Below are 21,386 nucleotides of genomic sequence, written 5' to 3'. Positions count from 1 at the left end.
ATGATACGCGTGATGGCGCCTCTGGCTCGTTCCTGGGCCGCTTCATTGTCTCGAGGATCGTCTAGGTGCTGTATAGTTCCACCCGGAAGATTAGACACGACTCGTGTGAGCCCTGCCCTTGAAGTTGCTGCCATGGAAGCTCCTGCTGTTCTTTGCCTTGACTGGCCTCGTTTGAAATACGAAAAATAGCCTCGTGTAGCTTGAGGAGAGTTCACGATCAACTGCACACATCAATCCACTCTATTTAAGTTTCAAAGACATAGTTGCGATCTACGCAACTGCGGTTGCGGTGAGTTGACAAAGGGAAGTGGGAGCAACCCGAACCAGACAAGCTCATATAAGATGCTTCAACTCGCAGGAACTAGCAAGTTAGACTCAAAAGTTACTGCTCTACGTCCAAAACCTACGCAACTCTATCTCTACGTTTCTCCGTCTCTTCCCCAACATGAAGTTCACCACCGTCGTCTTCGCTCTCGGCGTCGTCGGCGTCCAGTCGATGCAACTCATCAGCGAGGACCCGCTGTGCAAGTACGAGAAGCTCAGTGTCGAGGCCTGGTACAACTGCAACGACGCCAACGGCGGCAGCGACCCTTACAAGGACTCGGACTGCGACATGCCCTACGCGCGAGCTGGGAGGAACGAGGGGCGCAAGTTTAAGCATGTTAGCAACAACTGGGGTGGCGACAGATGTGCCCTGCAGTGCTATCTCAAGTGAAGTGTGAGTATATAGATTTCTGGAGAGCCTAGGAGATCAAGCTGATGGGAGTGGGCGAGCAGAATGGAGGAGAGCAGAGGGGACTTGGGAAAGACGATTGGAAATGGCATTGGGAGGCGTTCGGACCGTTGCTTGCGCTGATAGACCGATGGCGGAGTAATTGAAGTAATATTCTACTGCTACTTTCATTGAATGTAGTCTCGCTCCAGTAAATTGTCTCGTAGCTTGGCGGCCGGAGAGCTGACAAAGTCCGGACCGGATGCGGCAGTCGTTGACACCGAGTAAAGTGGATTATGCCGGGCCGTTGCGGATACCGTTACCCGGATAAGACGGCACTTGCCTGAGGCCTCCCCTACCAGAAGCATGCACTGGCGGCCAGAAACGGCTCAGCGCCCTCAGCCACACGGGCATAGGACTGCGACCTCAAGAGCACAAGCCCGCCACTGCGCGAGCGTTGTTCCCGGGTGCTGCACCCTGTCAACGTTGAGTCTTGCAACTTCTCTACACATCTTTCGCCCCCTCTTAGCGTCAAGAGACAATGCAACTCGGTTTTGAACTGGGCAGTCCCTCGGAGCCGACCCTTTTGCCATTCCAACTCTGATGAAGAGTCACTGTAGTTGCCGGAATGGTGTGTCTCTGTCTTGCAAAGATCTAGATCCCATGAGTCACATGCGACCTCGATATCTCTCTGCAAGTCACCATCCTGGCGAGTCTGGCTAACGCGGCACCTGCAAGTGCAACCTGGGAACGCAAACAGATTTCTTTCACTGCCTGCCGCGAGCGTGGATCGTTTCTCGTCTGCTAGGCTAGACCAATCGATTCCCATCCCGAGAGCCTGGCAGGCTGACGGTCATTGGAGCTGCTGATGACGTTGACGTACACTCCCCCACACTCTTCTCTTTCGTTGCATTCGAACCGGTAGTCTGCCGCAACGGTGCAATCACAGAGCCGCAAATCTCTTTAGTTCTTCTCATGGCAGAGGCCGTAGATTCATTCGCCACTCCAGGCAACTCTGCTGACCTCGGAATCCGATTTAGTCGGACTTCCAGAGTCGACTGCAAGGCTACAGTGGCGCGTACTCTTAGTTGGTCTATTATGCATAGTCCTTTTCGCTTGAATTGTATCTGACATTAGGCACGAAGGCGAGGCAACGACCGCCTAATCAGGTACGCGGCTCATTCAAGTTGGGTTGCCTCAACTGATTCTTATTTCAACCCGCACTCCACTGCTTCTGCCCTTAGACCTAGTTCTGGGTGTCTATATAAACAAGCAGGCGTCTGCATCTACCTTGTCGTTCTCTACTCCATCGCCACCAAGATGATAGACCTAGGCAAGATGGACTTCTCAACCCTCTTCAAGGGCAACCTAACCGCCATGGCGGAGAACATGACGGGCGGCCGGGGGGGCTACGGCGCGGGCAACAGCAACAAGATGATGGAGTCCCTGCTGCCGATGCTGGGCGGGCAGTTCAACCCCGTCGTGCGCTCCCTCATGCTGCTGTACCAGATGATCGGCTCCAACCTGGGCATCGACCCGACGCTGATCCTGACGCTCGCGGGCTTCTTCTGGGCCGCGAACCGCGTCGTCCGCCAGGCCTACGGCGCCGTCTTCCGCCTGATCCAGGACAACTTCATGAGCTCCATCCACGTCTCGAGCACCGACGAGATCTACACGCACATGATGAAGTGGCTGGCGCTCCAGCCGCTCATGGCGAGCTCCCGCTCCCTGACGGCCGAGACGGTCAGCAAGACGGCGTGGGAGGAGGAGGAGGAGCTCGAGGCGCTGCAGACGAGGACGATTGCCGGGAGCGGGAGCGGCGCGACCGAGTTTCTCAACTTTTCCAACCAAGAAGCCAAAGCTGTATGTGTCTCCCCCTTTCTGTCGTTTGTCCGAGACGTAACTAACACCGAAACAGCCCCCGCGATACGTCCCCGCCGTCGGCGTCCACGGCTTCTGGTACAAGAAGCGCTACTTCCGCCTCCACCGCAAGCAGCAGTCCGTCTTCGACGGCGAGTCCAACTACGGCACCTTCCGCAAGGAAGAGGACCTCATCGTCTCGTGCTTCGGCCGCAACCCGGAACCCATCAAGGAGCTCCTCCGCTTCGTCAAGGAGTTTTATTATCAGGACCACTACGCCCGCACGACCATCAAGCGGCCCAGCCCGGCGCCGATGCGCCGCTACGGAGGGCGGTACAACTGGAGCCAGGTCGCCAACCGGCCCGTCCGCCCCATGCGTACCGTCGTGCTCGACCCGCGGCAGAAGGCGCAGGTCATGGCCGACATGAACGAGTACCTCCACCCGGCGACGCCGCGGTGGTACGCGAACCGCGGGATTCCGCTGCGGCGGGGGTATTTGTTTTACGGACCGCCCGGGACGGGCAAGACTTCGTTGTCGTTTGCGCTCGCTGGCGTGTTTGGGCTTGATATCTTTGTGATTTCGCTGCTGGAGCCGACGTTGACGGAGGAGGATCTGGGGACGCTGTTCAATTCCCTGCCGCGCCGGTGTGTCGTGCTACTAGAGGATATCGACACCGCGGGCCTCGCCCGCGTCGAAGACGAGACGGAGACCGACGCCGCTGGCGGTGGTGCCCCCAACGGCACCAAAGACGGCGACTCCAAACCTTCCGACAAGAAGAACGACGGTACCAAAGACGAAAGTAGCAAAAAGACCTCTTCGACAACAAACAAAGACGACTGGAAAGTCTCGGACCTCGCCCGCGCCCTGAAGAAGGAAGCCAAGGACGACAAAAAGGGCATCTCCCTCTCGGGCCTCCTCAACGCCATCGACGGCGTCGCGTCCCAGGAAGGCCGCATCCTCGTCATGACGACCAACAAGCCCGAGTCCCTCGACGAGGCCCTCATCCGCCCGGGACGCGTCGACCTGCAGGTCGGCTTCACCAACGCCACGCCCGCGCAGGCGACGGAGCTGTTCCAGCGCATGTACGAGGCCGACGGGGCGAGCCCGGCCAAGAGGGTCGACGGGCACGTCGCGCCGCCGACGAACCCGGCGCCGCCTCTTGTGATGAACGGGAACGGGAGCGCCTCTGGTTCTTCGTCTTCATCATCTCCGTCGACGCCTCTGCCTTCGCAGTCTTCCTTTACCCCTTCGACAGAGAAAGTCTCCCCGTCGTCACCATCACCAGAGACGGACGCCGCGGCGGCACAAGCAGCAGATAAGAAGAAGCGCCACGAATTCGACGGCGAGGAGCTGGGACGCATCGCCGACGAGTTCGGCGCCCTGATCCCCGACGGCCTCTTCAGCCCGGCCGAGATCCAGGGGTTCCTGCTGAAGCGGAAAAAGGATCCCCGGCGGGCGCTGCGGGAGACGGCGGCGTGGGTGGAGGGGATGCGGCAGCAGAAGGAGAACAAGACCAAGGTGCTCAGAGTGCAGTGAGGGTCTCTCCCCCCTTCGCGATGTCTATTACATATACGTTTTGTAGGGTCTTCATTGCCGCGTCTTAGCATTTCTCCTATCTTTAAACTTTGGGGGGTAGGCAACGGAATATGGTAGCATAAGAGACGGGCATGGGATATATATCCGGGGGACCTAGTTTGTAAACAGAGCATAATGCGAACTCTTTCGACGCCCGTGATTCTCTGCTTCCACCTTGAGCCGCATTACTGTGATGACCCCTAGGTCGAGGACTCCGGCATACCCTATTCACATCAAGGCAGGACTTCCGAGGGGTACGCCGCATCCACGTCCGTCTCACCTCCCTGATCGTCTGCGAAGCGAACGCCACGCCGCTCACTAGCACCATAGAAGGGCCTCTCATCATACTCATCATATCTCTCGCCGTCTTCGTACCCGTAGCCCTCTCCATCGTCGTCCTCATCGCCGTACTCCTCCTCTAGCCCCTCTTCTTCCTCTTCTTCCTCCTCCATGCCCTCATCAAGACCAGGCACGGGTGCAAAGACCCGCCTCTTGGGCTCGTAATCGTCATCATTAAGGTAGTCAACGTCGTCCTCGCTTTCGACCTCGTCACTTTCCTCCGCACCTGAGTCCTCCTTACGAGCAGCCTTGCGTCCCGCAGCGGCGGCGGCAGCAACGCCCCGCGGCCCGTTAGACTTAGTGACGCGGTACGCGGTGCCCTTGCGCTTCTTCTTGGGTTCCTTGAACCGGCGGCCGTACAGCACGCGCTTCTCGGCGTCGGTGAGCTCGAGATCGGGCAGCGGCACGTGAACGCTCGAGGAGCCCGGCGGCGGCGTCGTGTCGCGCACATCGTAGATGCCGGCAAAGTCGTCATCCGTGAGCTTGCGCCCAAACTGGATCGCAATCATCTTGGTCTTCATGATGCCTTTGACCTTGGCCCACGTGCCCTGGTGGTACCAGCCGCTATTGTAGATGTCCACTTCGGGACGCTGCGGCGCCGTTGCAAAGATGTTTGCAATCAGGGGATCCGTTATGTCGCAAATCTGCCAGACCTTGCCGTCGGTCCAGTACGACTTGCCGTCAAAGACGTGGGACTCGTGGTTGTCGCCCTGGGGCTGGCGCTGCTCGGTGCGCAGGCTGCGGATAGCATGCCATGTCTCACCAATGTGCCCAGCCTGGAGCTTGCGCATGTTGAAGATCATCGTCTGGTACGTCCTGAAGGAGGGATCGGTGCGCGGATCGACGCCGTACTTGATGATGGCATCGCGCCAGGGGCCGCCACGGAATTGGTAGCCTACATAGCCGACACAGCGCTTCATGACGTTGGCGTTGCGGACAACGGACCCGAGTTTGTTCATCAGGGACCGGCGCGTCCAGATAGGCCGCTCCTCCATCGCCTCCAGCATGCGGGCTATGCAGTACGTGACCTCCTCGTCGGAGCCGTCGTACGGTGTTTGCGGGCCTGGCGGAATGGGATACTGGTCTGCTTTGAGGAAGTAGCCGATGAGGGTGGGCAGCTGGGTGTTGATGAGCTGCGCCTGGCCTGTCTGGTCGAGCTCGGTGCGGACATAGGGGTTTTGGGAGTAGTTGTAGATAAAGGGAAGCGTCATTGGCGTCCACACGGGCGGCGGCACAATGTCGACGTTGGGCCCCTTGTCGACGCCGTCAATGAACTTGAAGTCCCTCATCTTGGTGACTGTGGCGTGTTAGATGCCATTCGGCCAGCGCTCGGAATCGACTTACTATCGCCAGGCATAACCTGGTTCATGAACCTCGAAATGAAGGGAGACTGCTCGAGGCCCCAGTGGAAATCCGCCATGCCTGTCTCTTGTCAGTTGGGGTAGGCGGCTGGATGGGAATGTCCTCACCTCGGAAGCGGTGGGTGTGCTTGATGACGCCGACGGCTTCTACGCTGTACCTGTCGACGTTGTCTCGCATCTTCCGCCGTAGAAGCTTAGGGTTGTCCAGCCTCGACCTGGAGTAAATGGGCTCGGCTCCTGGGCTGGCCCTGGGCACATCGCGCATGTCGACTTCACCTTCCCACAGCCCATCCGACCCTCTCTTCCTTTTCCTGCCGGTCCGCTTCGGGACCGTGACCTTCAAGACCACATTGTGGCTCGTAGCGCTGTGAGACATGATGGGTCTGCGGAAAGGGCTCTCTGGGTTGAGGTAGAATGGGATTGTGTTGCGCTCACTGTCGAGGATCTGGCCTGGCGTCAGTATCGGATAGAGACTTGGACGCCGCGATACACACATTTTGGAAAGACGAGACGTTGCCAAAAGCCTTTTCTGTGCGGTCCAGGTTCATGACAATCATGGGGATTTCGACGGCGCCCATGGTCCTCTTGGGGATCGGGAACCGGGGCGCCGAGTTGCTGTCTTTGGGTGGTGACGGGCCATGGTCTTTTGGGGCATCGTCCTTATTAACACCTTGGACGCCCTCGACGCCCTCGATGCTTTCTTCCGCCGTTCCATCATTGACTGGTTCGACCTGGGTGTCCATGGCGACGGCTTATTGTTGGTTTCTATCGACACACTTGGTTCGAGATGTAGTGGTGGTCAGTCGGGGCCAGATGATTGGCTGCTTCCGACTTGAAGCCGTGGAAGCGCGTGTAATGGAAGATGTCTCAGCGGGAGCACTTGGCGAGACTGAACTCCAGGCCGAACGCCGTTTTGGTCACCCCGTGGCTGTCACTGGAATTGTGATGCCGTCCCGAGCGACCGTGATGATTTTGATGCACGGTGCGAAGTGTAGCCCGTTCCGTATGGTCACTGCATTTCAGCGGATGCTCTGGGCCGCATGGAGACCCTGCACTGTACAGCTCGCGCAACGGCAGGCGCGATGGAATCGACAAAAATTGTCACGAAGTTTTCTCTCTGCCACACAGTAGGTAGGTAGGTCCAGTGTGGCATCACCGAAGACATCAGATGAATCTCGCCCCAGACACGGATTAAGGACGTGATAGACACGCGACGATTCTCCCATCAGGAATCCCCATCATCTCTATTTACCGCGATGCAGAGTCTCACAGGAATGGAGACAGACGTATTCGCGTTTCAGATGGCTCAGCTGGCCCTTGATTTTCGTCCAATGTTGATCACTTGGAAAATTGTTCCCGAAGGACTGGGCGGCGGTTGTTTCTGAGGCAGCTTGGGCCCGTGGTGATGTGATGATGCCCACATGGCGCGGGATGCGTCCCAAGGAGAGGTCCCTGCAAGGGCTAGCAGGTGACTTGCAGCAGCAGCAGCAGCGCTGGATCGTAGAGTGATGCCATCACAGTGTGTGCTTGGGTCGAAACGACACGGCTCAAACGAAATGGGACCCTTTTCTTCAGTTTCGCAGCGTGGCTTGGCAGTGTGCTGTCATGGCCCTCTGTGTGTGCATTGTGATGTCTTTTGTGTGGAGATGGTCTGTGGGGGCCAAGGGGGTGCAGTGGTGCAGTGACCCGACCCGGACCCGTCAAAATGCTCCGGAATAACACTATGGCCGTCAGGAGAAATTGAGCTCCAGGGTCCAGCTTCCACACCGCCAATCACAGCTGCCAAAGTGCAAGAAGCAGTGACCCCAGCTGTCCAACCAGACGAGGGCAACTTATCTTACCTAATCCCAGGAGGATCCGTGCTCAGCCACCAGTCTGTGGCAGTCGGTGACAGTTGTCCTCATTGGGAGGTACCAAAGTCCCTTTACCCCATCCGTTCTGCACAGCACCTGCGCCTGCACGCCTGCCGCTGCTGGCCTAGGTACTACCTAGGTAGGTAGGTAAGGTACTTCGTGGTGCCCTGTTGTGGTCCTCGCAGCGACTCTACATACTGACCTGAGGTGCGTCTCCAGTTCAACAGCCCAAAACCCACCTGTGGTGCGGCGTGCCCACCCAATTCCTGCGCAGTAGGTGCGATTGCAGTCTGTCCAGTTGGGTTGATGATGCAGGCGAGGAGCACCAGACCACACCTTCCAATGCCCACTGCCACTGCCTGACCTCCACTCGTCAACCTCGTCCGTCCCCTCTTACATCAACAGCACCCATATGCCGACTGCGTGCCTCTCTAGAGTCCCAATGCGCATCTTCAACACCACTTCTTCTTCTTCCAAACCCATTCTGTCATTGACCGACTGTCGAACTTGCCTTATCTAAACCTTTTTATCCAACCCCCAACTCCCGCGTCAACAGCGCCTCCTACTGTCAACAGTGTCAACAGTGTCAAGGCCTGTTCCTGGCTGGCTGTCGCCGCACCCCTGGGGCCGTCTCCAGCTGTCCAAACTCCCAAAGCACCACTCTCTCTACCTTAATATTCGCACCGCCGCTAGCACGTTAGGGGAGGTCGGCTTTCTGGTCCCGCGTCGTCGTCGTCTCACACTTCACACCTGGGCCCCGCAAACAACTTCAGCTTTACCGACGATCCAGAGATTCCACCCCCCATCTACCTTCAACCTCTCGCGTCTGGCTCTCTTCTTTCGCTGCCCGATCGCTCATACCTTTTTTTCTACATCTGCCAACCTTTGATGCGTCGTTACCTTGTCGCAACTCACCCGCCAATCCTCGACTCTAGCTTCCACCCCCTGCTCTTCGCATCCAGAAGCGACCCTTTCCTGACAACCCAACCCCAGCACTCGCCGAGCACCAGCGACAGCGACAAGCGACGGCAACGCCCTCCTTTCATCATCACGTTGACATCGATCTGCCGACGCGCTCGCTATCGCCTAGACACCCACCGCGCCCACGCATAACCTTTCATTCAACTGCGCAGCTCGCCATCCGGGCCGTCTACCAATCCGCCCGCATCGCCTGCCCACATTCGACGACACCCGGCCGATATTGAACCCCCTACAGCAGCAGCACCACCACCACCTGCACCTCGACCGTCCACCCTGCGCTCCTCCATATCCCGAGTCGTTGTTGGACCTGCGTCCATTGCGGTTTACAGTCTCTAGTTGCAGCTTTCGAGTCGGCGAGCCTGTCGCCCCACGGAGAGAGGGAACACTACAGTGACGTCCACAATGAAGCGCTTCAGCCAGAGGGTGGTGAGTTGTCTCCGTCAATACCCGTTGCCCCTGAAGCCCAATCCTGCTGCTGAACACGATATTGACAACCCAGCATGCTCAGCTCTCGCGCGGCAAAGACCCCAATAAGCCTAAGAAGAACAAGGACGCCAAAGATGGCACCGCATCCCCCGGCGGCGCTGGCCCAGGCCGAGATGCCAACCAGTCACCCAACCCGACGCCCTCGTCCTCCACCACGAACCTCGCCGATGCCCGCAACAAGCCCCTGCCTCCTAACAACGCCGGCGGAGAGCACGGCACAGCGAACCAGCCCTCTCCATTGAGCAACCAGCAAGGTGCCGACCGCTTCAGCTCTGCGGGTGCTGCCCAAGGTGCTAACGGGGCAGGTTCTCCAGGCCGTCATGGAACTTTGCCGCCTACCGTCATCATCAGCCCCAGTGCTCCGGTACGCTTGTGGCCTTCGTCCCGTTCATGATTCTCTTGATCGCTGACACTTTCTCCCAGCACGTCCCGCCTCCCGGCGCCGCAGAGACCATGCCGCACGATCTCGCGCCCCCCAAGGCCGGCACCAAGTCGCTCATGTTCGATCGCCTGCACCAGACCCCCAAGGACGTCCCCGAGGGTCTGAGGACACCCAAGCGACAGCACTCTTCACGATTCGACATCTCGGCCCACCGCGAGCTCGAGAAGCTCCCCGGCTTCCACGAGGTGCCCCCTAACCGCCGCCAGGAGCTGTTTATGCAAAAGATTGACCAGTGCAACGTCATCTTTGACTTTAACGATGCCAGCGGTGACATGAAGTCCAAGGAGATCAAGCGATTGGCGCTCCACGAGCTGCTCGACTATGTTGCTAACAACCGCCAAGTCATTACGGAACCCATGTACCCCAGAGTCGTCGAGATGTTCGCCAAGAACCTCTTCCGACCCATCCCCCCGCCGATGAACCCCCAGGGCGAAGCGTTCGATCCCGAGGAAGACGAGCCCGTCCTGGAGGTTGCGTGGCCCCATATCCAGGTCGTCTACGAGTTCTTCCTCCGATTCATCGAGAGCCAGGACTTCAACACCAACATTGCCAAAGCCTACATTGACCACAGCTTCGTCCTCCAGCTGCTGGAGCTCTTCGACTCCGAGGACCCGCGCGAGAGGGACTTCCTCAAGACCACCCTGCACCGAATCTACGGCAAATTCCTCAACCTCCGCTCCTTCATCCGCCGCTCCATCAACAACGTCTTTTTCCAGTTCACATACGAAACGGAACGATTCAACGGCATCGCCGAGCTTTTGGAGATTCTGGGTTCCATTATCAACGGATTCGCCCTGCCGCTGAAGGAGGAGCACAAGACCTTCTTGACAAGGGTGCTGATACCATTGCACAAAGTCAAGAGTCTGAGCATGTACCACCCGCAGCTGGCATACTGCATTGTCCAGTTCCTCGAAAAGGACGCGTCGCTGACGGAAGAGGTGAGTCGTCTTGGGTTTCTGTCGGTGACTGAGCTAACGTGTACAGGTCGTGCTCGGCCTCTTGCGATACTGGCCCAAGGTCAACAGCACAAAAGAGGTTATGTTCCTTAACGAGGTCGAAGACATCTTCGAAGTTATGGATCCAGCCGAATTTGCCAAGGTCCAGGAGCCTCTGTTCCACCAGCTCGCCAAGTCGGTAGCCAGCCCTCACTTCCAGGTGGCGGAGCGAGCGCTCTACTTTTGGAACAACGAGTACTTTTGCAACCTGGTCAGCGACAACGTTGAGATTATCCTGCCCATCATGTTTGCGCCGCTCTATGAGAATTCAAAGGGCCACTGGAACCGGTGAGTACGGACGCTCCCTACACTCGAGACCCGCTAACCATTGACAGCACCATCCACGGCATGGTGTACAACGCCATGAAGCTGTTCATGGAGATCAACCCCCAACTATTCGATGACTGCTCTCACGACTACACCGAGCAACAGAACAGCGCCGCGGCCAGAGAAGCCTTGCGCGAGAGGAAATGGGCCTCCATCTCAGACCAGGCCGAGCAAAGGCGATCAGCAAACGGCGCACCGACCGCGGGTAGAGCCCACGCCGGATCCCTTTCCCGCGTCGACGAGGTTGACGGCACCGAGGATAACCAGAAGCGTCTAGATTCTCTTAAGCTGCAGGATGGAGATCGCAGGGATCGTCGACAAGAGCAACAAGACTCGGTATGATCAGCCCACACCATGATTTACGCTTGTCCCTTGCTCATGTTTGGCGTGCCTTTGCGCCCCCTTCTGTTCGACTTGTTGCGCCCCACGCCCCACTGGACCATGATTAACATGTCGGATTCTAGGACGCCGAAGAGAACGGCGAAGTCAAGGCCGAGGCGGACGAGGAGTCATGACGGGGACCGACATCACTGAACGATATGCCTTCAACCGGTTGAGGGAAGATTTTTTTAAAAGGGGAAACTCATGCATGAGTTGTATGCTGGAGGGAATGATTCAGAGGATCACCCAGGAAACGACTCTGGTGCGGAGGGGAAAGAAAGGTTTCCGAACGCTAGGGATGGGGCCTCGCAGCCCCCGGAAACATAACTTAATTTTCATGATGTCACTTCTTTTGTTTTCTCTTTTTCTGCGTGGAATACACACTCGACTCGAGATCGAGTTGTTTCTCCCGCCCGCCGTTTATGGGGTGACAGAGATTTGGTGTGAGGGGGTTGCGAAAAGAAAAACGTTGCGTTGGGGGAAGGGGAAAGGACAAGAAGGCGTGGACGAACGAGAAAGATGGGATTGGCGTACAAAGGACGAAATTCAGGGAGGGAAGACGATGCGTCCTTCGTCTCTTTCTCCGCGAGCTTTATTGCCTCGCGAGGAATTGAGGGAATCGCGATGGTTTCTTTACCTCCTTGATTTTCTGTCTTGGACGATGAATGAGTACTGGCGTGTGATCCGCCACCATTTTAGACTTGGGTAACAAAAAACGGCTTACGCAGAACTATGTGGGGAGTTTGCTCGCAGTGGCACCGTGTTCATGTTTGATGGCGTGTATTTTGTTTTGTTTTGCTAATCTACAGATTCTTCTTCTCTCTGATCTCGGTCTCTGATCTCGGTGACGACCTCACCACCCGCCTCTGCCGCGATCAGAGCCTCCGCCTCGTCCCCCGCGTCCACGGTACCCGCCGCCGTTTCCTCGTCCGTACTGCTGATAATTATTGTACTGCTGCTGCTGCTGTTGTGGAGGAGGAGGAGGAGCCGCCCACCCGCCCATGTGCGGCGGTGGAACCCCTGGGCCCGGCGGCGGAGGAGCCCAGCCGTGTGAGGGAGGGGGACCGCCTAGGTGAGGTGGTGGAGGCGGCGGCGGCGGCCATTGACCCTGATAGCCTTGCGGAGGCGGTGGCGGCGGAGGGAAGTGACCGAAGCCGCCTGCCGCCTGTGGTAGGGGTTGGGGGTACGGCGGGAAGGCTTGGACTTGTGAGGAGTTGAAGTTTGAGGGAGGGTGCGGCGGCGGCGGCGGCTGTTGCTGCTGTCCCCAGCCGGCGGTGTGGCTTCCCGTCCCAAAGTCTGGGGGGTTGTGGTGACGATTGCGGTCGGGTGGTGGTAGTGGTGACCTGCTGGCATTGGCGCGGCCCCGGTCCCTGTCTCGGTCTCTTGCTGGACCACGATCGCGCGACGTTGATCTTGATCTGTACCGAGCACGCGACCTGGACCTGGACCTTGACCTCGACCTCGACCTGCTGTAGTCTCTTGAGTCGTAGCGGTTACCACGCCCAGGGCTGCGCCGACGATCCCGACTCCGACTGCGACTGCGGCTGGGCGTCCGCGAGTCGGGCGACACTCTGCGTCGTTTAAAGGCCGGCGGAGAGTCGCTCCTGCTGGATCGGCTACGGGAGGAGCTCCGAGAACGGCTCCTCGACTCGGATCGCCCACGGCCGCGATCGGTCGCTCCCCCTTTCGTCTTCTTCCTCCGCTGCTTCATCTTCTCGCAGAACCTGCGGGACCACCCGTAGTACGTCTCCCCGTCGACGACCTCGCCCGTGATCTCATCGAGAACGACCCGCTCACCCATCTCGCTGAGGCCGGTGTGCTGCTGCTGTTGGTCGTCTCGCGGGGCCGCGCCTGGGTTGTAGAGCCTTTCGACGTCTGCGAGCAAGTCTTTGACCGCCTTAGCGAGGGCCTTGTCCGCGGGTCCTGGGGCGAGCTGCAGCGGCTTGATCATGTCTGGGTTCATGGCCTTTGTCGAGTTGGGCGTGAGGTGCGGCAGCCAATTCGCGGCCGGGAGGTCGAACCAGGGCGTGTTCGGGTCGCCGTGGATCGAGGGGATCATGTAGGGCGCATCTTTGGCGGGCTTCGAGCCGAGGTTGGACCCCGTCTGGCCTTGTTCTCCCTTTGCCACCTTGCCGCCGTGGGGGGCTTCTTTGACGGTCTCGCGGAGGTCGTCGATGACGGTCGCCGAAAAGTACTTTTGCTTTTCCCACAGCGCCAGCAGGTCCTCGAGCTTCTTGGCCTGTTTGGGGCAGTTTGGAGACTTGGCGGCGCCGTGGAGTAGGGGTGTCAGGCTGGCCTCTAGGGCGGTCGCGAAGCGCGCATCCCGATCGCGCACGGCGACGTGGTAGAGGACGTCGTTGATGAGGTAGAGAATGTGCAGACGCTTCCTCCGCGTCGAGGGCTTCGTCTTGCCGTCATCGGGGAACGAATTGGAGAGGGCGGCCAGGTATTTGCCGACGGCGCTGACGCGCGCCGGCGAGGGGACCAGGTTCTTGAGGATCCAGCGCTTGCATTTCTAGAGGCGGCGGGAGTTTAGTCGACCTTGCAACCACAGAGGAGCGCACACAGAGATGTATAGAGATGGAGAGAGAACAGCGGCAATAGTAGAGGCCGCTGGAGGGCGTCAAACCTGAACGTTGGCCGGCGAGCACTGGTGTATCGTGTCGTGGAGGAGGGTGTGGAAGCTCTCGATCTCGGGCCGGGTGAGCGAGACGGGTTCTTTGCGGAAGAGGATGGCGCTGAAGGAGGCCTTGGCTATCGCTAGCTCAGGGTTCGCCATTGTGACCCGGTCGCATGCCTGCTGGGTGGATTGGATCTGGGAGAGCAGGCGGAAAGTGACAGAATTGGGCAAAGAGGTGAGGTTGAAGTGGGATGTCGAGGTCGAGCTAGAGCTGGAGCAAAAGGACGTGCCGCCACAAGCTGCAACGGCCGCGACAGCTGGGTGCTTAGGGCCAAAGTGGCTTAGCTCGGATTGAGGCTGGAGGTCGCCTGCGGCATCTTCCGGAAGGACCCATCTGCCCAGTGCGAACAGCGGCCTGTGTCTTAGCGGTTTGCGCCGATGGGCCCTCGTGCTTGAAGTCGACAAGATTGAGGTGTTGGTATTGGGGCAATTGACATGCTTTGCCGATACAGAACGACCAATCGTAGGCTAATGGTAGGGACTCGTTGACTGATGGAGGCACTGATGTCGAGAGCGGTGCATTGCGTGGATTCACCAACGGAGACGAAGCATGCCCGAGGTGTGATGAATCATTGACAAGCTCCCAATACAGATACTGCTTTTCAAGTCACCAGCGCGAAGCCCGACAAACGCAAGAAATAGGGCGCAGGAGATCGGTCATCGTTTCTTCGTGTCGTCCTCAATGATACAATGTACAGCCAACACCGGCCGAGCAAACAATTATACTACACGAGCTCTAGGTCCATCCACCGCCGTGGTCCAGTGACTACGAGAAACGATCTCCCTTTGGACTCTTGAACGGCGTACTACTTTCGTACTTGCTCTTCTCCGTCACTCTCTGCGCTTCGGTCGCCGGGGCGTGGCGGGTCGGGGCGGGATCGGAGCTGGACTCCTGGCTAGGGGAGCCGGCGGTATCGGTGCGCGCAGCCCCGGCCATGGCGGACGCGGAGCCGGGCTGGGAGGGGACGTTGTCGCCGTACTCAAGAGACTGGACCATCGCCTTCTTTTGGCGCTGCTCCTCGAAGCGGGCGGCACGATCGGCGTTGATGCTCTGCTTGGCAAAGTAGTAGGCAGCTCCGCCGGCTGCGACAGGTTAGCTGCGCCCAGCAGAGCACGTTGGCGACGACATACCTGCGCAGAGGGAGCCCCATCCGAGCCTGCGAGACGAAAGGTGTCAGTGTTGTTGATCGACGAGAGCGGTTTGCGACGAAGGACGAGTCAAGCCTACCAGAATGATTTGACCTAGGATTAGGCTTGATGTCAGCCAAGAACTTGAAACCATGTGCGACGGCCGGGGAGGAACTTACGGTGTTCATGTTTGCGGTGGGACGTGAGGGTTTGAGGATTCGGACAGATCGGTTTTGTTGCAATGGAGAGAGCTGTGTTGTTTGGTCTGAACAGCCAAAGAAAGAAAGAAAAAATGTAGCCCTGTCGGCTCGCTCAAAGGACGATTGGGAACCCGGTCGATCGGAGCGCAAGCTGCCACTGAGCAACGAGGACGCACTGTAGAAAGTGGGATGGTCTGATGATGGAGCTCGAGAATCCCCGATGGCTTGGCCTTTTGCACCGTGCACGCGAGCTGTGGACCCCGAAAGATGAAAGAGGTTAGCCACACCAGTCACTGGCTACGGAGAGATAGAGGCACTCACCAGAATATTTTGGATTGCGCTTATGTTGTAGTCAGGCTGGGAATTCTCTAAATGGCATAGAGGCCAAAGTTGTACCGTGTATCGATGGCAGCTGGAACAGCTCTGTACCATAACCGGGAATTCAGGGTTGGGAGCGGCCGAGATGCTTCGACCCAAGGTGCCAGCTACGGCTTCAAGCTGAGGTAAGCAGGTACGTAGTCCCAGACCCCAGGCACGGGACAGGTGCGCCGGACTCAACGATCGCTGTGCTGTGCGTGCCTGCCACGCCTGCGAGGGACGTACTGCGTAGTTTACAGGGGGTGCCTTCAGCCTGTGAACTCGCCAAATTACGGAACGACTAGTGTCCAACCTTGAAGTTCCTCAGGAACCAAGGCGGCAAGGCCAACGGCGGCGGCCCTGGTCTCATCGTCTCCCCAGCCGCGAAGTACATGCTCCAAAGTACCTTGCCTTGTGGCTGAGGGCCTCCGTAATCCGCATCTCGAATTCTCGACAAAGTACTCCGTATCGAGCTCGCCAGTCCCGCAACTGGGCTCTCAACCCTGGGCCCAACTGGTGAGGCTGACAGAGATGGAGACGCTTGCTTGGCAGGGTCATATGTCATTACGGGGACTGCTAAACCCAGACGGGCCACAATGCTGCGGCGGGACAGGCACGACGGCACGTCGCAGCGCAAGTCGTAATTGACGGCAGTGTTTGGATGGCGAGTCCCCTCAAACCTTACGTACATCCCACCACGTACCGTTCCCCTCTGTCTTCTGTCAGTATCGGTTACCACCCACCCTCTCTACCTTGAAGTACATACGCTGTGTGCACGGCGCCGCAAAGCACTACTGCGGCCTACGTGCCTAGCATACGTTTCCCTTTTCCCTCCCCTCCCCTTCCCTGCCGTGCCTACACACCTGCCCGCCTGCCCTGCCTCATCTCGGAGAGCGGTACTTCCCTCCATCCCCCAGACTGGTGCGCCAACCCAGGTACCGGCGAATCAGGTACACCATCCACACACTGCCGTCCCAGCAAAACGGCTACGCAGTACCAAGTACCTTACCTTACGGAGGGAATCTTATTGCTCCAAGGGGCCATTGCAATGCCACTTCGTCGTCAATCACAACCTCCCGCACCTTGCCTACTGCCACTGCTCCAGAAAAACACCCGAAGCTTGCTTTCCCTCTCACCTCCCACGCGCCCATCGTGACGGCAACCTGGCCATGCTCGCCTTCGCATCTCGCTAGCTTCGAAACGTCCGCCCAGCATCATTATGCTCCTCAGCCCTCTTGCACGGCCGTCCATCCCACCTGTCAGAATCTCTCCGACTACACGCGCGCAACAAACTCTCGCCCTCACGCCCGCTTACGCATCCTTGCGACGACACTCGACGACCTCGTCAATCCACGACCAGCAACCTACCCTGCTTGGCTAAGCCGGCGACAGACCACACGCCGTTGGAGGGCTCATGACGATACACTTGCAGCCGTGGGTGTAATGGGTATCGGCACCCTGGGCTCCCGCTGTCGTTTCTGCTACAACCATGGCTCCTCCCGCTCAGAATGGGCCTGATGGCTCGTCACTTGTACGCCGTCCTGTCTTTTGTCTTTTTTACAATGCTGACCATACGCAGAAACCCGTCTCGTCGCTGAGGGCCAAGTTCGAGAACATGAACAAGAATGGCGAATCTGCCGCCGCGCCTGGTCCCTCCCCGCCCCGAACCATCTCTCCGGCCCCGAAGCCAGAGTTCCTTCGAGATGCGAAAGCCTCCTCCGAAAGCCTCCAAAGCCTCCCAGTTCCCCCGAGACCCCGCGAGCGCGCGAGCATCTCGGCACCGTCACTCCCGCCTCCTCTTCACGAGCCCGTCCCTCGCTCACCCGGCCGCTCCCTCGGTGTCCCTCCCACCTTGAAACCGGAGCCCGTCAAGGCCCCTTCGGTCCTGATAGAACCGCCTCAGTCACCGCCAAAGAACTCCATCTCGAGGTTCTCCATCGCCGAGGCACCGGCCTTTTTAAACGCCGCCGACTCCGGCTCTTCCACCCCCACCACGCCAACCACGTCGCGTGCCTTCAAGATCCCAAGCAGGCCGCACACCCCTTCGCTCGATCCGCGACGTTCACCGAGGTTGTCTGCTTCACAGCCGCCTTCACCACCGCCGCCGAGACGATCTGGCGAGATACGTAGGGACCACAAGCCCGCCGTGCCCCCGCCAATCAACCGTGCCGAAAAGCCGTCGATGCGAGACCAGGCAAAGGCCCCTTACTACGCAGATCACCAAATTGGGGCCGCTGAAATCAGGGGCAAGCTCAGGGAAGAGACGTCTCCCTTTAGCAGCCCGCCTGGAAGCCCCGATAGTATCCACGAACCGGCCCCTCCAACTCTCCCCACCAGGCCAAAGGCTCTCGCAACGCTGACGGAACCACCGCCGCCCCAGAGAGGCAGACCGATAGATGTCGGGTTCGCGCCGCCCCCCGTTCACCATTCCATCATGACCAAGAGGAACCAGCGGGAGCAGGAGACGAATGGGTTCATCAGGGGTCAGATCACTCCGCAGATTACGGGTGACCGGCCCAGTGTACCCGCTCTTCCCGCGAGACCGCAGACCGTTGCGGAGCCTCCGCCGCGGCCGCCCGTCACGATGAAACCGCCTCCGCGGCCTCCAAGGGCAGGCGGCATCAACACCCACGTCGCCAGCCACTCCGTCAGCCATTCGGTCGACTTCCAGCCTCCGCCTAAGCGAATCGTCTCGACGCCGACAACAACACATCTCCCACCGCCATCACGGCTACCGGGGCGTGCAAATACAGTCACGGACCGGACGTCACCGCGGCCGCCGCCTCCTCAACCACCTCAGCCAGTGCAGCACGTTCAGCCCGTCCACGTCCAGCCGGCGCAACCTCCACCACCCGAGCCGACTGTCTCTCTGATTCCCTCCAGCAACACGTCAAAGGTCGAGATCAACGGCAACATACCGAACTTCCCGGATCCCGCAAACGTCAACCGACGACCGCCCTACATCAAACATGGCATGCACGAAATCCAGACCAAGTACGATCCGCGAACGTTCGACGTGTGCGGAGATCTCATCTGCACGACGGGCCACCTGACACGAGTGTGGAACCTCCGAGACGGCGAGTTGCTGATGAGTTTTGCTCACGGTGAAGGTATCAAGGCTACAACGGTGGCTTTCAAGCCCGGCTTGAATGTCGACGAGGAAGGAAAGAGGTTATGGATTGGAAACAACTTTGGCGAGCTGATGGAAGCCGACATTGCGACGCAAAGCGTGGTCGCGAACAAGCCAGGGGCTCACGGCCGGCACGAGGTTGTCAAGATTTACCGCCACTTTAACGAGATGTGGTCGTTGGATGAGAACGGCGGCTTGCTCGTGTGGGCTGCAGATGAAGAGACTGGAACGCCGAATCTGACCAACAACGCGCACCAAGCGTTCCGCCTACCTAAGGGCCATTCATTCTCCATGGTTGTCGGTGACGAACTGTGGCACGCGACAGGCAAAGAGATCCGCGTCTTTGCGCCATCGTCAGACGGACAAACCCAATTCCAAGTGTTGGTCCGCGCTCTGGCCCAGGACACGGCGGGCGAGGTGACGTCGGGGACGCAAGTTCGGTCTCAACCGAACAAGGTATTCTTTGGCCACGCCGACGGCAAGGTATCCATTTACAACACACAAGACTTTTCGTGTCTGGGCCTCGTCAACTTGAGTTCGTGGAAGATCAACACTCTCGCGGGGGTGGGCGATCACCTCTGGGCAGGCTTCAACACGGGTAAGATTGGTGTCTATGACATGGAGCCCACGCCCTGGGCACAGAAGAAGGACTGGCAGGCGCACGAGAAGAACCCCGTCGTGAAGCTCGTCTCGGATGCATCAAGTTGCTACAGGCTGGATCGCCACCAGGTCATCTCTCTCGGCGCCGACAACATGCTCCGCGTTTGGGACGGCCTGCTGCAGGACGACTGGCACGAAGCGGAGATGAAGGCCATGGACACGCAGTACTGCGAGTTCCAAGATCTCAAGGTGCTGTGCATGACGTGGAACGCGGGTGCTTCAACACCCCACAGCCTGCGATACGCGCAGGAAGATGCCGAGTTCATCAAGAGCCTGCTCACTTCCAACAGTTCGCCCGACATTTTAATCTTTGGGTTCCAGGAGCTCGTGGACCTGGAAGACAAAACCGCAACAGCCAGTAGGTCCCTCTGTTCTCGATTCGAAAACCACGCTAACAGTAAAAGAACGCTTCCTCAAGGTGAAGAAGAAGGAGGGCTCGGACCAGGAGCGCATGAGCCACCAGTATCGCGACTGGAGAGATTTCCTCCTCAAGAGCCTCGACGACTACATGCCTCCGGACTGTCTGTATCACCTGCTCCACACTGCCACGCTGGTTGGGCTGTTCACTTGCATCTTTGTCAAGTCGACGCTTAGAGATCGGATCCAGAACCTCAGCGCGGCGGAAGTTAAGCGAGGCATGGGAGGTCTTCACGGCAACAAGGGCGCCATCGTCGTGCGGTTCATGGTGGACGACTCGTCCATGTGCTTCATCAACTGTCACTTGGCAGCGGGTCAGTCGCAGGCCAACAGTCGCCACAACGACATCGCCGCCATTCTCGAGGCGCAAATCCTGCCGCCCGAGAGAGACCCCAGCGCTCGCCTCGACAGCTATGTCGGCGGCGGAGACGGCACCATGATCCTGGACCACGAGCTTTGCCTGCTCAACGGCGACCTGAACTATCGCATCGACACCATGTCGCGCGACACAGTCGTCATCGCAGTGAAGCAGAACAATCTCGCCAAGCTTCTCGAGCGTGACCAGCTTCTCGTGGCCAGGCGGCGCAACCCTGCCTTCAAGCTCCGCGCGTTTGAAGAGATGCCCATCACCTTTGCCCCGACGTACAAGTACGACGTCGGAACGGACAACTACGACACGAGCGAGAAGAAGCGTTCCCCCGCGTGGTGCGATCGGCTGCTTTACCGCGGCGGTGGCAGGATCAAGCAGGTGGACTACAAGCGACACGAAGTGCGCGTCTCTGATCACCGACCCGTCACCGGCAGATTCAAGTTCACCGTCAAGAAGATTCAGCCCAAGGCGCGGGCGATGGCGTGGATGGACTGCCAGCAGAGGTTCGAGGACCTCAAATGGACCGAGGTCGACAATGACAAGTGAGTGACGTTGGATTTGGGAGGGTGGAATTCATACTGACTAGATCTAGGATGGCGTACCTGACGAACGTCATTGGCTATGACGAAGCCACGGCGCGGAGCATCATCCGTCCTGAAGCGGCCGCGTGAGCTGCTCGAGTCTCTCGACTTTGACACCATTAGCGTTTCCGGGAGAGATATGTGTAACCGGACAACACAACGTACAGACGACTACTCTCTGCCAAGGAGGGTTAATTAGATGACGGGATCAGCATGAAGTCGGATGAAGCACAAGGTTCATGAATGGCGGGATGGCCTTGGAGGACATTTCTAACGTAACGAATTGGCCAGGAGGCCGGAAAAAAAAGGGGAATCACGAAAGGAGCGGATGGATCGCATGATGCAAAACAAAAAACACACCCTCGAAGCGTCCCACGACTTTTTTCATTTTGGCATTTAATGGCGCAGATTAGACAGAGAGAGAGCAAGAGAAGCTTTTTGAGGTTTGCACCCACCACGATACGACGTAGGCATTCATGGAGCCTTGTTGCAAAAGCGTAGCGTGTGCTGGCCACCGAGGAGGGGGGAGGGGGGGGAGGGGGGGGTTTGA

The 21,386-nt window shown here is 58.5% G+C and overlaps 7 protein-coding genes across 7 annotated transcripts; 4 read left to right on the top strand and 3 right to left on the bottom strand.

Moving 5' to 3' along the window:
- Positions 1 to 445: 445 nt before the first annotated feature.
- Positions 446 to 1,043, top strand: HER10_EVM0005306 (uncharacterized protein; the record flags this gene model as incomplete). The annotated part of the gene is made up of 2 exons (XM_035474928.1): positions 446 to 711; positions 998 to 1,043. 2 exons carry the CDS (start codon positions 446 to 448, stop codon positions 1,041 to 1,043), a joined length of 312 nt encoding a protein of 103 aa, XP_035332604.1.
- Positions 1,044 to 1,744: 701 nt separating this feature from the next.
- Positions 1,745 to 4,109, top strand: HER10_EVM0003339 (uncharacterized protein; the record flags this gene model as incomplete). The annotated part of the gene is made up of 2 exons (XM_035473019.1): positions 1,745 to 2,575; positions 2,631 to 4,109. The coding sequence occupies exons 1-2, from the start codon at positions 2,033 to 2,035 to the stop codon at positions 4,107 to 4,109; spliced, it is 2,022 nt and encodes a 673-aa protein (XP_035332381.1). The 5' UTR covers positions 1,745 to 2,032.
- Positions 3,973 to 6,845, bottom strand: HER10_EVM0008266 (uncharacterized protein). Its single transcript, XM_035477793.1, has 4 exons — positions 6,343 to 6,845; positions 5,957 to 6,293; positions 5,832 to 5,909; positions 3,973 to 5,784 (listed from the first exon to the last, which is right to left on the bottom strand). Exons 1-4 carry the CDS (start codon positions 6,589 to 6,591, stop codon positions 4,382 to 4,384), a joined length of 2,067 nt encoding a protein of 688 aa, XP_035332975.1. The 5' UTR covers positions 6,592 to 6,845; the 3' UTR covers positions 3,973 to 4,381.
- Positions 6,846 to 9,084: 2,239 nt separating this feature from the next.
- HER10_EVM0001430 (protein phosphatase 2A regulatory B subunit) lies at positions 9,085 to 11,447 on the top strand (the record flags this gene model as incomplete). The annotated part of the gene is made up of 6 exons (XM_035471177.1): positions 9,085 to 9,108; positions 9,191 to 9,532; positions 9,592 to 10,548; positions 10,595 to 10,893; positions 10,941 to 11,268; positions 11,397 to 11,447. The coding sequence occupies 6 exons, from the start codon at positions 9,085 to 9,087 to the stop codon at positions 11,445 to 11,447; spliced, it is 2,001 nt and encodes a 666-aa protein (XP_035332154.1).
- A 2,489-nt stretch (positions 11,448 to 13,936) lies between these two features.
- Positions 13,937 to 14,092, bottom strand: HER10_EVM0009151 (uncharacterized protein; the record flags this gene model as incomplete). The annotated part of the gene is made up of 1 exon (XM_035478650.1): positions 13,937 to 14,092. One exon carries the CDS (start codon positions 14,090 to 14,092, stop codon positions 13,937 to 13,939), a length of 156 nt encoding a protein of 51 aa, XP_035333081.1.
- Positions 14,093 to 14,759: 667 nt separating this feature from the next.
- On the bottom strand, positions 14,760 to 15,309 carry HER10_EVM0007956 (uncharacterized protein; the record flags this gene model as incomplete). The annotated part of the gene is made up of 4 exons (XM_035477494.1): positions 14,760 to 15,076; positions 15,125 to 15,150; positions 15,222 to 15,235; positions 15,301 to 15,309. 4 exons carry the CDS (start codon positions 15,307 to 15,309, stop codon positions 14,760 to 14,762), a joined length of 366 nt encoding a protein of 121 aa, XP_035332946.1.
- A 1,293-nt stretch (positions 15,310 to 16,602) lies between these two features.
- Positions 16,603 to 21,359, top strand: HER10_EVM0005051 (endonuclease/Exonuclease/phosphatase). The gene is made up of 4 exons (XM_035474676.1): positions 16,603 to 17,209; positions 17,258 to 19,826; positions 19,873 to 20,797; positions 20,848 to 21,359. The coding sequence occupies exons 1-4, from the start codon at positions 17,168 to 17,170 to the stop codon at positions 20,924 to 20,926; spliced, it is 3,615 nt and encodes a 1,204-aa protein (XP_035332577.1). The 5' UTR covers positions 16,603 to 17,167; the 3' UTR covers positions 20,927 to 21,359.
- Positions 21,360 to 21,386: the final 27 nt, after the last annotated feature.

This window comes from Colletotrichum scovillei (genome assembly GCF_011075155.1).
Source record: "Colletotrichum scovillei strain TJNH1 chromosome Unknown Contig00006, whole genome shotgun sequence".
In the NCBI taxonomy this organism is placed as follows: Eukaryota; Fungi; Ascomycota; class Sordariomycetes; order Glomerellales; family Glomerellaceae; genus Colletotrichum; species Colletotrichum scovillei.
This window is presented reverse-complemented; position numbering and strand designations above follow the sequence as displayed.

Excerpts from the sequence above, each read along its gene's own strand:
- HER10_EVM0008266 (XM_035477793.1), bottom strand. The coding sequence starts at position 6,591 with ATGGACACCCAGGTCGAACCAGTCAATGATGGAACGGCGGAAGAAAGC. Across the intron at positions 6,294-6,342 it reads ACGTCTCGTCTTTCCAAAAT|ATCCTCGACAGTGAGCGCAA; the intron begins GTGTGTATCGCG and ends ACGCCAGGCCAG. Across the intron at positions 5,910-5,956 it reads GCACACCCACCGCTTCCGAG|GCATGGCGGATTTCCACTGG; the intron begins GTGAGGACATTC and ends GACAAGAGACAG.
- HER10_EVM0005051 (XM_035474676.1), top strand. The coding sequence starts at position 17,168 with ATGGCTCCTCCCGCTCAGAATGGGCCTGATGGCTCGTCACTT. Across the intron at positions 19,827-19,872 it reads AGACAAAACCGCAACAGCCA|AACGCTTCCTCAAGGTGAAG; the intron begins GTAGGTCCCTCT and ends TAACAGTAAAAG. Across the intron at positions 20,798-20,847 it reads ACCGAGGTCGACAATGACAA|GATGGCGTACCTGACGAACG; the intron begins GTGAGTGACGTT and ends GACTAGATCTAG.